The 16,950-nt window shown below is 48.3% G+C and overlaps 1 protein-coding gene across 1 annotated transcript in view; it reads left to right on the forward strand.

The window, feature by feature from the left end:
- The first annotated feature begins 1,813 nt into the window (after positions 1-1,813).
- DNAH5 (dynein axonemal heavy chain 5) overlaps positions 1,814-16,950 on the forward strand; it is a 292,615-nt gene continuing 277,478 nt past the window's right edge. The window contains exon 1 of the mRNA XM_077879556.1: positions 1,814-1,910. Coding sequence (XP_077735682.1) covers positions 1,899-1,910 — 12 coding nt within the window. The 5' untranslated portion in view covers positions 1,814-1,898. The remainder of the gene's footprint in view (positions 1,911-16,950) is intronic.

Below are 16,950 nucleotides of genomic sequence, written 5' to 3' on the forward strand. Positions count from 1 at the left end.
CTGATGTCTTCGATTCTGTGTGTCTGGACAGTAAAGCAACCATCATCTGTTCGTTTGTTTGGTCTTCTTATAATCAGGAGCTGTTTTTTTGAGCACCTACTGTGTTCTGGGCATCAGAGGCACCAGGGATGAATCTCTTGTTAAAAGACCAAATTTAAGTGAGAGTTTTAGCCTGAGGTTTACTTTAAAATATTTTAGGAAGCGGGCAACCCCGGTGGCTCAGCGGTTTAGCGCCGCCTACAGTTGAAATGTCATTTCTTTCTGCTCAATACTGTTGTAAGCCTAAAACTGCTCTAAAAAAATAAGGTTTATTAATTAATAATAAAAAAAGAATCATGGGATGACTGGCTGGCTCAGTCAGTGGAGCCTGTTACTCTTGAGCTCTGGTTGAAAGCTCCAGCCCCATGTTGAGTATAGACATTACTTAAAAAGATCAAATCTTTAAAAAAAAAAAAAAGAAAAAGAAAAAGGTCATTTCTAATAATCTTAGTTCCTAAGGAGTGTTTAGAGTTTATAGTGCTTAAGGAATTTTTTTCCTAGTAAGAATCTGATCGTTTGTTCAAGAGCTCATCTATTTAGTAGCCCTTATGAGCAAGTGTAATCCTTTCCTTTTCAAGGAGATTTGGGGCTCGTCTTCCTAGAATTTATAGTCTAGGTGACCTACACTGCTTTAATGCCGTGGCCACCAGACAGAAGCACAGGAGCATTTGAAATGCAGCTAGTTGGAATTGAAATGTGTCTATAGTGTAAAATACATATGAGATTTCGAGGAGTAAGTATGATTTTTGAATGAGTAACTTTTTTATTGGAATTCGATTTGCCAACATACAGCATATCACCCAGTGCTCATGCTGTCAAGTGCCCCCCTCAGTGCCTGTCACCCCAATCCCCCCCACCCCTTCCACTACCCCTTGTTCGTTTCCCAGAGTTAGGAGTCTCTCCTGTTCTGGCATCCTTACTGATATTTTCACTCATTTTCTCTCCTTTCCCCTTTATTCCCTTTCAGTATTTTTTATATGCCCCAAATGAATGAGACCGTTGTGTTTGTCCTTTTCCGATTGACTTATTTCATGAACAATTTTCGTGTTGATTTGTACAAACAATATTTTGGATATATTGGATTAAATTAACATATTCTTAAAATTAATTTCACCGGTTTGTTTTTACTTTTTAAAATGTGGCTTCTAGAAAATACAGATTTACACCTGTGGCAAATATATTTCTAATGGACCGTGCTAGTCCCAATGTGAGGGGGGTTTGCACATACGAAATACTGGGTTTTTTCCTTTGTAAAGTTGTTTGAGGCAAAGTTCCTGGGAGCTTCCCACACGCCAGTGCAGGCCTTGTTCCGACAGGCAGATAGGATTTGGGAAAGAGCTTTGTCACCTCCAGGTGAAGGCTCAAGGTCACACCTTCCCACTGAGCTCCGGGCTGAAGACTCGGCCTGGGGGCGCTGGGCGAGGAAAGCGCGGGAGACACCGAGTTCGACTCGAGACTCCGGCAAGATGTGAGCATTAAGGTTCAAACGGTCTAAACTCCATTCTGAGGATTCTTCTCCTGAAGCCAGAAGCAGATTTCGACCTTTAAACAAGTTCCAAACAAGCGGGCGCGGCTGACGCCAGGAGGGACGCGGGGCTGGGCCCTAAGAGAGCTGCGGGGCAACAGCGAGGGGCGCTCGCGGGCCCGGACTCGGCTGCGGCTCCGCGGGTCGGCGCCTCCGGGGGGCGGGGCGGGGCGGGGCGGGGCGGGGCGGGGCGGGGCCCGGCGGAGCGTGCCTGGTCGCCATGGCAACGGCCGGAGCCGCAGACCGCGGCGGGAGCGCACGCCTCCAGGAGCCGGGAGCGGCGCGGCGCGGCCGGCGGGGCCCGTCTCCCGCGGCGGAGCAGGAGCGCGGCGCCATGGAACCGCGGGTAGGCTGCGCCCCGGCCCCACGGCCGCCGCCCCCGGGCCCCGAGCTCCGTGCTGCGCCCGCCCGGTGCGCGCGGTGCTGGGGCGGCGGCCTCGGGCTCGGGCTCGGGCTCGGGCTCGCGCTCCGGCTCCGGCTCCGGAAGCGCCTTCGGGGGCTCGTGGGGCTGCAGTGTCGGGCCTTCGGTCTGCAGCTTTCCTCGCGGGCGACGTGGCGGTGCCCCGCGGGGCGCGCACGGCTGCAGGAGCGCGGTCCCCGCAGCGGCCCGACGCCGGGCCGCGACCTGCTCACGCCCCCCCCCCCCCGCCTGTGGCTGTGCGGAGGCCGCCCGCAGGCCCGCGGAGCGCCGGAGCAGCCCCCCGTCCCCGGCGAGCCTCGGACCCAGCCCGGGCCGGCACACGGCCGGGGCGCGGAGGCGGCCTTGGGTCAAGTCTGTTGGCCGGTACCGGCTCTCAGTGGCCTTGGGTTTGGACGAAAGCGAAAGCTCAGTTCCCCTGCGGGGCGGGGAGGGGGCAGGGAGGCCTCCCCTCCCCCCCCCGCGGAACGCCCCGGGAGGTGCGCGGAAAAAAGCGCCTTTGACGTGTATTTGCCTCGTGCACAGCAGGTGAGAAAGGGCTGGAGGCACACGTGCGTTTAAATCAGCTTCTGCTTCACACCAGCTCTGCGCCCTCTCCCTCAAATGAGTGTTGTGGACTGAAGGAAACCCTGGTACTTGGTTTTGCATTTACCTTCAAGGGAGGTTGTGTTCATGTGCATTTTTCATTTGCACTGTCTGTAGCTCTGTAAGTAGAGGGATCTGTTATGTTAATCATAAAACATGCACTCTCATCAATAAAATGCATCATGATGAACGTAAATATACACTTGTTTAATTAAGAACAATGTATGTAGTTTATGTGAATAATGCTTTAACGTTTTCCTCCTCTCTGTCGATATTTACCTTACTCAGAATTTACGGTTTTATTCTTGTGAGTATCTTGTTATGGTACTCATATTAGTGTTCTTATTTTTATATGATTTATATGTCACAAGTATCTGGAATTTCCAATGTATCTATTTTGTATTTCATTAAGACAAATTCTCATTAGTTCTTTTTAGTCTTTTTAGCGACTTTCCCTCCATTTTCTGTAAAAGACCCCGAAATGACATAGCATTGCTATATGTAATATTGATAAACCAATGACTTTTTTTGCGTCTTAATTAAAAAAAAAAAATCCGTGTTAGGGCAGCCCCGGTGGCACAGCGGCTTAGCGCCGCCTGCAGCCCAGGGCGTGATCCTGGAGATCGTGGATCGGGTCCCACCTCGGGCTCCCGGCATGGGGCCTGCTTCTCCCTCTGCCTGTGTCTCTGCCTCTCATTCTCTCTGTGTTTCTATGAATAAATAGATAAAATCTTTAAAAAAAAAAAAAACACGTGTTATATAATCTTAAATTTATCAAGTTTTATTCTCTCAAGATGTAAAATATAGCTATTAACCTTATCTCATGTTCTTATAACATTATTTTCCATAGCAAACACACATATGATAAATACATAAATACTTACACATTTAAGTATTAATCACTGTATATTTAAATATATAAAATTACACATTTTTTTTTTAAATGAGATTTTCTTTTTTTTTTTTAATTTTTATTTATTTATGATAGTCACAGAGAGAGAGAGAGGCAGAGACACAGGCAGAGGGAGAAGCAGGCTCCATGCACCGGGAGCCTGACGTGGGATTCGATCCCGGGTCCCCAGGATCGCGCCCTGGGCCAAAGGCAGGCGCCAAACTGCTGCGCCACCCAGGGATCCTAAAATTACACATTTTAATAAAATCTATATTGTTAATTATAAGTTGTAGATATTTATATGAATTATGTAGTTAGAAAAAATTATAGGGAAATAATGCCCTTTACACATTTACACAACTTTCTTCTCCTGAGACAAACTTAGCATTCCTTTGGTAAATATTCGTTTTCAGTGCACACACCAGTTGCCCTGTAAACACCACTTTGCAGCTGGTGCTCTCCCCACCAGCTGAGTGAGCTGCCTGGATTTTATGTAAATTGGAAATGGAAGGTGGTAAATGAGCATGCCCAGATCCACGTGAAGAGCAGCAAGAATGAAACAAATGTGTAGTTCTGTTGGGTCCTAAACACTCTTCTTAATCCTCTTCAAGGCAGCTTGTTGCCCTAAGCCCAGGCTGACGTGGAAAGGATTGTAGCAGCCATAATAATTCACCATGGAAGCTGCAAATACGGTTTCTGTGGAAAAATGGAGGCAAGGTAACATGGAGGCAAGGTCTAAGGCATACAAATGGTTACATCTGCAAAATGTGACCTCTAAGGAACCTGCAACTCCTGGGGGAATGCAGGGGTCCCTTGCTTTTCGTCCAGGTAAGAGCATGTGTGACGCTAACATCAGCGGTAGAAAAAGGCTGCTAGGAGTATGGCTATTTCGAGGAATTGGTTCCCCCTGCATAGGGAATGCTGGGTGGAAGTTTACCTGTTACATTTTCTCCTGTTGTCATGCTAAGCTCTTTCCTGGCACTGAGCTCTGTGGCTATTTATTTATACCTCTCTGCTGTTTGCATTTGGCTTTACTCTTTGTAGCCTGCCTTTTAACAAACAGACAAAAAAAAAAAAAAAAAAAGGCTAGAACAACTGATTACTTATTACTTTATGAATAAAAACCAGTAGTTTCAACTCAAGAGTAGATGGCCTCCTGAGGTGCTTCTGGTTTCCCCGGCTGTGGAGTTATTCTCTTGCCAGGAGACTAGTGTTCAAGACAGTGTGTGGCTGGATTTGTCCTCTTGTCTCAGGGACAGGCCCACCCCATTGCCAGCTCCCGTGTGGGGTTTGATGGCCTGGAATCTTCTGAACATTCACTACACAACCAATGACATTTTTTCCCTTTTCTTGTGAGGACCAAGTGGGATGAGCAAATTGTGACCGTTGCCTGCTGCTTTTTTAGTAACTTCCAGTGAGCTTGGTACGTCTGTGCGGCAGGAGGTGGATTATAACCTATGAGAAAGGAAAGTGGACATATGATACTTCTCAGATTCCTGGAAGGAATCTGTCCAAAAGGCTGTGCTATTTTAATAAGTTGGTTTAGAAAAAGACCTGCCATTGTACCTGCTTTGGATGGAGTAATAGAATTAGGACTGGATTCCCATGGGCCAACATTTCTGCCTACAAGGAGGTAATAGGTAGAGTCAGAATGTCTTTCTGTTTGGAGGCAGCTTCCAGGTAGGACCAACAGGGCTTGGCTGGGGGGATGTGGGCAAAGACCTCTGTGTCTACTCCCATGGAAGTGGTTGTAGGCTTCCTTGAAATGCTTGGACATTGAGGAAAGTAAAATCTTATTCGTGGAGGATTGATTACTGTGTGGGCCACTTCTGAACATTGTTTAGCCTGTCTGGGGTAAAGAATAGAAGGTGTGAAGCATTGGTGTCCTGAAATGTCCTTGTTATGGTTCATTACAAAGGAACACGGGAAAGCCTTGCTCAGAGGAAGCAGTCATCACTGGCTCTGGCAGTGTTCTCCAAAAGAGGGTCATTAGGTGGGATGAACTGTGCTGGGAACTGGGGAAACGTCAGGGAACAAGCAGACCAGAGTCCTCACCTGTGTGTGAAGCTGATAGCCTGGTGGGGGAGACAGTGTGAGAGGGCACACAAAGGGGCCAGCGAGAGGTGGGAGAGGTCAGGAGGACAGAGCTCTCCAGCCAGAGGAAATGGCCTGCGAAGACCAGAGCCCCATGGCCAATGTGGAGAGGAGGCCAGTGTGGAAGGAGGCGGGGGGCAATGCTGGATTGGTGGCTGAGGGACTGGGGAGGGCCCTGGTGATCATCACTGACAGAGAAGAAAGTAAGTTCTTCTGATTTACCTGCTGTAAGTTCTCTGTGTTTACAGTTTAGTGAAAAGGCAGCAACGTAACAGGCAAGGCAGGTTTGGGTAAGTATCACAGCAGAAGTGCTTCCTAGGAGCTGGGCTTATCGTCCTCCTAAAATTCCTATGTTGAAGCCCTAGCCCCCAGTACCTCTGAATGTATTTGGAAACACAGCTTTTTAAAAAGGTAATTAAGGTCAAATGAGGTCGAATATGTGAGCCCTTATTCAATATGATCAGTATCCTTGTAAGAAGGGCACATTAAGACCCACAGACACAGAAAGACCTCAGGAGGACATGGTGAGGAGGCAGCCGTCCACAAGCTAAGGAGAGAGGCCCCCGAAGGAACCAGACCTGCTGACAGCTTGATCTTGGGCTTTTAGACTCTGTAACTGTGAGAAAATCAATTTCTGTTAAGCCTCCCCGCCTGGGGTATTTTATTATGGTAGCCTGAGCATATGTGGATGGTGCTAAACTTACTATTTTCCATAGTGAACACACATAAGATAAATACATAAATACTTACACATTTAAATATTAGTCACTGTATATTTAAATGTATAAAATTACACATTTTAATAAAATTATCCCCATACACAAATTATCTCAAATTGCACAAATTATCTCAGTGAATCCCAGGGACAGCGTGGCGAGGTAGGTGCTGTCATCATCTTCACCTGAACAGATGAGAAAATGGATGCTGCAGCACAACCACCTCCCTGGGAAGGCGGCGTGCCACATGCACCGCGCACCCTACACAAGTTACGGTGAAGACCTGCTAGCACCGGATGCATGCAGTGGCCCTGGTGGGACAGCACGGGGGCATCAGTGGGGGGCGGAACTGGCCTCCAGTGGCCACTCGGAGCCGAGTCTAATGACAGTCGTTGGACTGGGAGCTCCGTGGAATGTGGTCGGTGTCGCCACGTCCACCCGGGTTCACTGCCACCTGGGTGGGGGACGGCCGCTGCTGCAGACCAAGGGTGGATGTGACCCGAGCAGCCTCCCACGTGAGCTGAGGAAGCGGTGAGCTAGCCGAGCGGGCAGAAGAAGTGCTGCAGGCGACGAGCGCTCCAGCAGGCGGACAGACCAGGGGAGCCGCAGTCTTGGAGCAAAGGGGCCGAGCCGGGGCGCTCTCAGACGAGGCCCTCCCTCTCCCGCCAGGGGACGGCCTCTTTCACATGGAGGCTTGTAAGTGGAGGAGGCTGTCGGCAGACCTGCAGACCCGCGGTGGCTTTGTTAGCAATGCTGCTGACGGGTAGGATAGCTTTGTCTCCCGTGTCATGCAGGCTTTGATCATGGGGTGACACTGAGTCTGGGCTAGGTGGCTCTTCCATCTGCAATGGGTGAGGAGTCATCTTACAGCAGGATTTTCCTCTTTTGTCTGTTTTCCATGGCACCACAGACTGTTCCGTGGAAGTGTCTTGTAGTCATGATTGAAAAGGTCTTATTTCTTCAGCGTATCCTGCATTTTCGGCTAGGACAGAGTCGAGGATGGTACTTTGCCAGGAAGGCCGGCGTAGATCATGAGTGGTCTCTGGCAGCGGAATTCCTTTTCAGGTTGGAAATTGTCTTTGGGGGGAAACGGACTCTGCTAAGTCACTAGAGAGGGAAATGGGGCCGAGGGCAAAGCCAGAACAACCCAGGAAAGTGGCTTATGCAGGTCCGGGGTCTGGCTGCGCTGGGGGGCGAGGGGTGGAGGGGCTTCAGGAGCCCCGGAGCGAAGGCTGGGGTGCCTTGGATGCCTTGGGAGACGGATGGGGGCTCCCTGCCACACCCCTGGAGAGGCTGCCGCATGCAGGAGCCACCATGGGCTGGTGCTGTATGACCGCCCCACCCCTGCCGCCCTGGGGGAAGAAGCTCAGAGCACAGGTGATCCTGGGCCCTTCAGCCTCCTGGGGACCTGCTGAAGTCTTGGGGTGGGCCCAGAATGGGTGCTCCGGCCAGCCTCACCTTGACCTCTAGAGGCCAATGCCTCCCTGCTGGCTGACTCCTGAGTCCCTCATTGCAGGCCTCGTGGCAGTGAATTAGTGAAGCTGATTCCAGAACTATCCACGAAGCAGACCTTTTTATTGCCATACTCGTGCTTTTCAAGCTTTTGTCTGTGGATGGACTATACTTATGCTCTTAGGCTATTAGGGGAAACACAGGTCTATGTGTAGCTTGATGCTGAGTTTAGACGATTGAGAATGTTTAACTGAAGGGTCTTTTCATGAGACCAAATTCTATGTAATGTGCATTCTGTTACCTTTTCAGTTAACAAGAGAGGGGGTGAAATATTTGATTTTCTTTTTGCTGAGAAAATTGATCTCAGAACCCTTAGGTATTTAGTGCCCTTTTCCCAGGCTTGTGTAGATTTGAAAACTTAATAGTGAGAAATCCTTCCCAGTCAGTTCATTTACCTTTTATTTTTTTTCTTTTTTCTTTTTTTTAATTTTTATTTATTTATGATAGTCACACAGAGAGAAAGAGAGAGAGGCAGAGACACAGGCAGAGGGAGAAGCAGGCTCCATGCACCGGGAGCCCGACGTGGGACTCGATCCTGGGTCTCCAGGATCGCGCGTGGGCCAAAGGCAGGCGCTAAACCGCTGCGCCACCCAGGGATCCCAATTTTATTTTTTTTTCTAAAGATTTGATTTATTTATTCATGAGAGACACAGAGGGAAAGAGGCAGAGACACAGGCAGAGGGAGAAGCAGGCTCCCCATAGGGAGCCTGACGCAGGACTCGATCCTGGGACTCCAGGGTCACGCTCTGGGCTGAAGGCAGGTGCCCAACCGCTGAGCCACCCGGGCTGCCCTCATTTACCTTTTAAAATATGCTCTACCTGCTTAAAGAGAAAATTTAGAGTAATCCACAGTGTATTTAACTTGTTTTCAACCATGTGGCAGCATCTGCATCATGATTACATTTGTTCATCGACTTCATAATGACTTAGGGACCTAATTTTATCTTTCTTAGAATCTTAGATTCTCCATTTTAAAGCTAAGCCTGTGTAGACAAGCACCTCTAAGGAAGCAGGTGGGCGCACATGGCGTGCTCGTTGATGATGTTAACCAAACCCTGTGTTTGTGACTTCCCGTTGCTCCTTTGTTGGCTTATATATGCTTCCAGAGTGTTAATGAATAACAAAAATAGATTTCTACTTCTCAAAAAAGAGCTTTGGTGTTTCTGGGATAATGAAGGCATCTGAAGAAGCAACTGGGTCACCGCCTAACGGTGCCTGTGGTGGTGGTTGGTTTCGTAGGGGACTCATAATATGTCTTCCCCCTGGGAGTTGTGATTATGTCTTAGTGACTGTGTGAGAAATCATGTCCAGTGATCTGATGCTTTAAATCTTATTAAAAGCTTTAAAAACGGCTAATAATATACTCTTGCCTTTTTGATCTCCTCTTAGTATTGGGAAATCACATTAGATGAGAGTATATACCAATAGCCTTGCAGTTTTCATTAAGGAGGTACTGCTCCATTACAAGGGAATCCCTTGGATATAAAAATGAATTATTGCAGTGGAATTTCTTAAACATAGACTTTTAAAGTCGAGTTTTTGGGCCACTGGCACCAAGGTGATATGAAACAGGGCCTAGCACATCACTAGTAAATTGGTAAGTGCAAAGAAATAGGTTAAGATTTTTATGCATTTCTGTTAAAGGCTAAAGAGCAAAGATTGGTTGCAAGTGATCTGTTAAAACAGTGATACAATAATTCTGAAAAGACATCATGGGCTTTCCTTCCTTCTCACTCTCTCGCTGTTCTCTGAACTTTTTTTTCTTTTAAGATCTCAAAAAAAATTATTAATTTGAGAGAGAGAGAGAGAACACAAGCAGGGGGGAGGGAGAAGCAGACTCCCCACTGAGCAGGGGAGGCCTTACATGGAGCTTGGTCCCAGGACCCCGAGATCATGATCTGAGCCAAAGGCAGACGCTCAGCCGCTGAGCCACCCAGGTGCCCCCTTCTCTGAATTTCTTAAATGTGCTATGTGTAGTGTTGTGAATAATCTGGGAATCTGGTTGGGGACTGAGGGCCATCGTGGGATTAGTATGCCTATGGGGGAGAGGATGAGGATAACCAGCCATCTTTGGTACAGAGCATCGGGATTTGAAGAATTCCAAGTCCTTGAGAGCAGCTCAGTGGAGCTCAGCAATTCTTGTGCTGTGCCTGCAGCTCAAGTGGCAGCCACCACCCAGCCAGTCTCTGGATGCCCACCAGACACACCCTTCATTCTCCAGAGGAGTCGAGAGCTCTTTTTAACAAGACCTGCCATTTGCAGTGACATGAACAATATATTTTAAAATACTGTCATCTTTTCTTCTCCTCCTCCTCCTCCTCCTCCTCCTCCTTCTTCTTCTTCTTCTTCCTCCTCCTCCTCCTCCTCCTCCTCCTTCCCCTCCCCCTCCCCCTCCTCCTCCTCCTTCTTCTTCTTTTTAATAAAACAGTTTAATCCTTGACTATTTAGAAGTACCTGTTTCCTGGAAGGCAGTGAGCAGATGAGCTGAGAGGACCATGTGAACTTTTTGTGTAGTTTGTGTCATGACCTCGCTGCTTTTTGGGGTTGGGTCATCATCTCCTAGAATTAAACCTCCTAAATTAAAGTTGTGTACTGGAGGATCTTGCAGTGAAGTGACAGATTTTGCTTCCTGCTTGTTTCATATGACACCCAAACTCCTTTACAAAAATTCCGTCCAGGGCATGTTTCTGAGACAAAGATGCAGGCATCACTTTTGCAGATGGGGATTTTTTTTTTTTTAAATTTATTTTTTATTGGTGTTCACTTTACTAACATACAGAATAACCCCCAGTGCCCGTCACCCATTCACTCCCACCCCCCGCCCTCCTCCCCTTCTACCACCCCTAGTTCGTTTCCCAGAGTTCGCAGTCTTTACGTTCTGTCTCCCTTTCTGATATTTCCCACCCATTTCTTCTCCCTTCCCTTATTTTCCCTTTCACTATTATTTATATTCCCCAAATGAATGAGAACATATAATGTTTGTCCTTCTCCGACTGACTTACTTCACTCAGCATAATACCCTCCAGTTCCATCCACGTTGAAGCAAATGGTGGGTATTTGTCATTTCTGATGGCTGAGGAATATTCCATTGTATACATAGACCACATCTTTATCCATTCATCTTTCGATGGACACCGAGGCTCCTTCCACAGTTTGGCTATTGTGGACATTGCTGCTATAAACATCGGGGTGCAGGTGTCCCGGCGTTTTATTGCATTTGTATCTTTGGGGTAAATCCCCAACAGTGCAATTGCTGGAGATGGGGATTTTTGCCTGAAGTCTGTGCTCAGGGATGGAGGACGTAAAGAAGTCCTTCTCCTCCTGTATTTAGGGCTCATGGGTTTCCACCTGTGTTTGCACCTTCCTCAGCAGGGAACTCCTGCACTGGACAGGCGAAGAGCTGCCCTGTCACCCCTGCTGCCCTCTGCTGCAGGCTTCTTTCTGGCACTCTCCCCGCCTTGGCCCTGGAACCCCCTGCCACGCAGCCTGGGGTCCCAGGGAAGGAGTCAGGACTCCACTGTGACCCCTCCTCCCTCTGGGCGAGTGCAGCAGCCCCTCTGCTGGAGGACTGGTGTGCCGCTGACACCCAGACTTGGTTCACTCTCAGCCCTGGGTCTTGAAGAAGATTGACTTAGAGTGCCAGCTGGCTACTGTTTAAGGTTTGTCATACTTTCAGCTGGGCATGACACCTTTTCCATTTTTTTTTAAACATAATTTGGTTTTCTTTTCGTCAAAAACCCAATAATGACATTCACGCAAGTCAGGTTGAGGCATGCTCTAGAAAGACACAGTCCAGACTTGTAGGGTAGAGATGGAAATCCAGCCCCTAGACACCTACTGTGCTCTGAGAGGGGGCAGCTGGTGCCAAGTAACGGGGTGGGGGGGTGGGATGGGGAGCCTCTTAAGACATTTCCAAGCCCGACTTGGGACATGATCCCTGGACTCTGGGATCCTGACCTGAGCCAGGGGCAGAGGCTCAACCACTGAGCCACCCAGGCACCCCTAAACTTTGTTTAAACAAATGCGTATTATTCGCTGTGGCACACAGTTTCTTCCTGTCTGCCTTCCCTCTCTACCTCTCTTCTTTTCTTCATTCCTTCCTTTCTTTGCTTCCTTTCTTTTTCATGATGCTTTTTATTTACTTTTCTCTTGTTTAATTAGTTAAAAACAAAGAATCTGAAGCCAGAGTTCCTGGGTCTGTATCCTGGCCATACTGTTCATTAGCTGTATGACCTTGAGTAGATAACTTGACCTCTCTGTGCTTCAGTGTTTTAATCTATAAAAAAAGGGGGATAGTAATAGTAAATACTTCATACTCATGTTGTGAGGATTGAGTTGATATTTATAGAGTGCTTAGAACAGAGCACAATAAAGAGTAACACTAATAATAATAATAAAAAACAACAGAAGTAAACTCAGGACATATGGATAAAAGTGACATAAAAAATAATATGGGGCATAATATGGCGGGGGTTTAGCGCCGCCTGCAGCCCAGAGCTGATCCTGGAGACCGTGGATTGAGTCCCACGTCGGGCTCCCTGCATGGAGCCTGCTTCTCCCTCTGCCTGTGTCTCTGCCTCTCTCTCTCTCTCTCTCTCTCTCTCTCTCCTGCTTCTCCCTCTGCCTGTGTCTCTGCTTCTCTCTCTCTCTCTCTCTCTCTCTGTGTGTCTCTATGAATAAATAAATAAAATCTTAAAAAAAATAATATGTAGGCCTACTTTTCAGTTAGAAATAATCACTACCAATAGTCATCTCCCCATGTATATGTACATGTAATTCATTTTTATTTATTTATTTTAAGAATCATTTACTTTTAAAAAAGATTTTATTTTTAAGTAATCTCTGCAGCCAACATGGGGCTTGAACTCCTTACCCTGAAATCAAGAGTCACATGTTCCACTGACTGAGCCAGCCAGGCGCCCTGTAATTTATTTTTATTTTGAAAATTTTTTTAATGAACATTGACTTATACTTTTGTTTTCCATTTTATGACAATCATAAACATGTTTCACCTTCATCAAAATTCTTCTTTAATGTGATTTTTATTTTATTTATTTAAAAATATTTTGTGTATTTATTCATGAGAGACACAGAGAGAGGGAGAAGGAGGCTCCCTGTGGGGAGCCTAATGTGGGACTCGATCCCAGGACCCTGAGATCACGCCCTGAGCCAAAGGCAGATGCTCAACCACTGAGCCACCCGGTGCCGCTTTGAAAGGATTTTAAAAAAAGTGATCTCTACACCCAATAGGGGGCTTGAACTCATGACCCCAAGATCAAGAGTCACCTGCTCTACCAACTGAGCCAGCCAGGCGCTTGAACACTAGTTTTAGTGGCTGCCTGGAATTCCATTGTACAACTCTATAGCAAATTACTGTATGAATTTCTTATTGTGAAGCTATAAAGGGTTTTGTTCTAAGTATGTGTAACAGAACAGTCCTAAAGAAGTGAGCATGTATATACTCGTGTGCACACGTATATGGTTACACAGTGCCCCCGTGCTTCTCCCGCCCTGCACACAGCACCCCTCCGCTCTTGGCTCTTTCCACCTGCCTGGCTCCCCTCCAGCGGCCCACTCAGTAGACGACCATCATTTCTGCCCCGGCTTCATTTGTAAAATGCTATTTATTCTAGGGGAAGTTTTAGCTCATAATACCTTGTTTAAATGGCAAACACACAAACTCCTCCAATTGAGGTAAAACAGAACCAAAGACCTCATCAAACATCTAATAAAAAATGCCTCTTTCACAAATAGGAAGCCGAAGAGCAGTAGTAACAAACACATTGCTGATGGACAAGGAAAACAATTCTCTGATTTAATTTAAGCAATTTTCAACTTTTAAAATTTAGAGATCCTGTAAGTTCTCAGGTTATTGCGAGTCCATTTCAGTTTGTCAAAATAGCAGATTCTTACCAAGTAGAGGAGCGGAGCCAACCTTGGAGCGAGTCTTGGCCAGGATCGGGAAGCCCGCCGACGGCTGAAGCTCGCCACCTACTGGCTGCCCAGGGGGTGGCGGCCTTGGCCCTCTGGGTTTCGGTTTCCCGGGGACGGTTTGCTGGGTGGCCGCGTTGTCCTCTCGCAGGCGACAGGAGTCCTTTGAGGAGTCCCGCTGAAGCCTCTGGCTACGTTCTCTCACCTTGAGAGAATGCATTAAGCTTCATACGTGTGATGGGCTCTTACTTTCCTCTCGTGTGAGAAATGGGTTGGTGACTTGGTCCTAGAACGGCCCTGGTAGGGGATCGACTGTGTCTGCTGTTCAGTTACTGTGTGTCCTGGCACGTCGTCAGTTTCCAAGATCACTAGCCAGATTTGTTTTGTGATCTCTGCCATATTCAGCTTCTGGGTTTGCCATAGACCTCATTTCAGACAAGGACGTCTTGCAATGAGGTCCCTGAAGAGCGGCGCCCGGGGCATGCGGTTGTGTTCCTCGCTTACTCAGAGCGCAGTGCCGGGGAGCAAGAGTGAAGCAGGAGCAGCGTGAGGTTGGGAAGGAGGGAGAGTCCGCCTGAGGCTGTGCTCCTGAGCTGGCGGCTTCCCGGAGCCGGCCGGCGGGACTGTGGGCCACGAGGCCTCGGGAGCCTAGGACAGTCCAGTGCAGGGAAGCCAGGGTGCATTTGTCTCCTGCCTCACTGTCCCACTAGTGCACGTTTGCTTCGCTGGCTCGCATCACCTTGCTCTTCTGGTCGTGCGTCATGGCAGCCGAGCGGGCTCCAGGTGTCTGGAGGTGAGAGGCATGTAGCCTGGGCACCCAACAGCAGCTGTTGTGGGGCAGTGTGCAGGAGCAGGTGCTCAGTGCCCATTAGAGGGGGATGCAGCAGTGACAGTTGGGACGGAACAGGTGGCCTGGGGCCCCAGGGACACGGGAGGCTGGGGGACGAGAGCTGGTGTGTGAAAATGTGGGACTCCACCATCCTGCTTAGCGTGTTTGCTCCAGATTCTGCTCCCAGGAGCCTGTTGAGGAGCTGAATAAACATTGGTTATGGATTTTAATATGATTTCTTGTAAATGCTTCCTGTAGGATTTCTGCAGGATTCTTTTGGTTGCAAGAAACCTATATCCACTGCAGCAGGAAAAGCGAACGGGCCAGGGTCGGGTCTGGGAATCACCGCGTGGGTGGTGATGGTGCTGGACCTGAGGAAGGTGCCAGAATCAGGACTGTCAGGTGACCTGACTCTGTTCTCTGCACACGCAGGTGTTCGCTTCACTCTTTTTCCTTTCTTACTGAGGACTGGCTTTGTTTGCATCCTTGGCCCACCTGCCTGTAGGCAGAAGAAGCCCACCCGTGGTTTGTGAGCTCTCACGTTTATAGCCACCCAAGGGACAGATTCTGTGTTAGCTCTGATTCTGAATTCCAGGGAGGAAATCTCTCTAGCTGTTTGGTATTCTCCTCTGATCCAACGAACTCTCTCGGGTAGAGGGGCCAGGCCATTCCTGAAGTGACTCTCAGTGAGCTGGAGGCGATGGGAGACTACTGGTAATCTCCTGGAGGCAGGAGGTAGTGACTGTGTTCTGGGGGGCTGATACATTAAGCCATACGTGATTTTCCACCCCTGGGCTGCTGGGATGCTCAGAATGGACATACATGTTCCTTCCAACATTCATTCCCTCATTGCCCCACCTCCCCCAGGAGACAAGTTGAAAGCTGTGTTCAGCTTTTGCCCCCAGTGGGGATGTCTGTGGGTCTCCTGGTGGTGGTCATTCCAGTGTGGCCGTGATCCAGGCTAAGGGAGTGTCTCTATAGCTGGGGACTAAGTGCTGAATTATTAGTTATCCTCAAGTCACCTCATGCAGCATGGGGCAAGGTGGGGTACAGGGATGCTGAAACGCAAATGACCATTCACAAAACTCTGGAAGTAGTGGAAGCATCGATGAAGTCACTGTGGACTGGGCACTGGTCCAGAGCCCTGTGGACGGGTGGAGTGATGGGCTGGCGGGGCTGGGATTCTCGTGGCATCCTGTTGCTGACTGGCTGGTGCTTGGTCTGATTCCACCGACTCTGCCCACAGAAAGGCAGCCCCTCCTTCAGGGCTCCTCTGGGCAGTTCCCTGTTAGGTGTAAGGTGTAGACGCTGTACAGCTTTAACAGGTGACTAAATGTCCTACGGCTGCTATAACAAACAACCACAAACTTGGTGGCGTAAAACAACACAAATTTATTATCTGTCTGTAGGTTGAAAATCTGATACGGGTTCCACTGGGCTCAAATTGGGGCTGCATTCCTTTCCAGAGGCACTAGGGGAGACGGCACCCCACCTTTCCAGCTTCTAGAGGCTGCTCACGTTCTTGGTTCCCGGCCCTTTGAGGCAGCAACACTGAGCCTCTGACCATTCTTCTTGAGTCCCGTCTCCTTCTCTGACTCCCTCTTCTGCCTCTGTTGTCCACTTTTAAGGACGCTTTTTTCCTTTTTTGTATATTTTTTTTTGTATTTTTTTTATTGGAGTTCAATTTGTCAACATATAGCACATCACCCAGTGCTCATCCTGTCAAGTACCCCCCCTCAGTGCCTATCACCCAGTCACCCCAACCCCCCACCCACCTCCCCTTCCACCACCCTTTGTTCGTTTCCCAGAGTTAGAGGAGTCTCTCATGGTTTGTCTCCCTCTCTGATATTTCCCACTCATTTTCTCTCCTTTTGCCTTTAATCCCCTTCACTATTTTTTATATTCCTAAGGGCCCTTGTGATTTCACTGAGCTCACCTATATGATCCAGGATACTCTTATTTTTTCTTTCTCTCTTTTTAAATGTATCTTATTTTAATTCAATTAGTAACATTTAGTGTATTATTAGTTTCAGAGGTAAAATTTAGTGATTCATCAATTGGGTATAACGCCCAGTGCTCATCATGTCAGATGCCCTCCTTCATGTCCGTCACCCAATTACCCCGTCCCTCCACGAACCTCCCCTCCATCAGCCCTCAGTTTCTTCCCTGTGATTAAGAGTTTCTTATGGTTTGTCTCCCTCTCTGATTTCATGTTATTTTATTCTTCCCTTCCTTCCCCAATTATCTTTTTTTTTTAATATTTTATTTGACAGGCAGCAAAAAAGCACAAGCAGGGGGAGCAGCAGGCAGAGGGAGAGGGAGAAGCAGGCTCCCCACTGAGCAGGGAGCCCCACGCAGGGCTCGATCCCAGGACCCCAGGATCATGATCCGAGCTGGAGGCAGACTAAG

This window comes from Canis aureus, chromosome 31 (assembly GCF_053574225.1).
Source record: "Canis aureus isolate CA01 chromosome 31, VMU_Caureus_v.1.0, whole genome shotgun sequence".
NCBI classification, from domain to species: domain Eukaryota; kingdom Metazoa; phylum Chordata; class Mammalia; order Carnivora; family Canidae; genus Canis; species Canis aureus.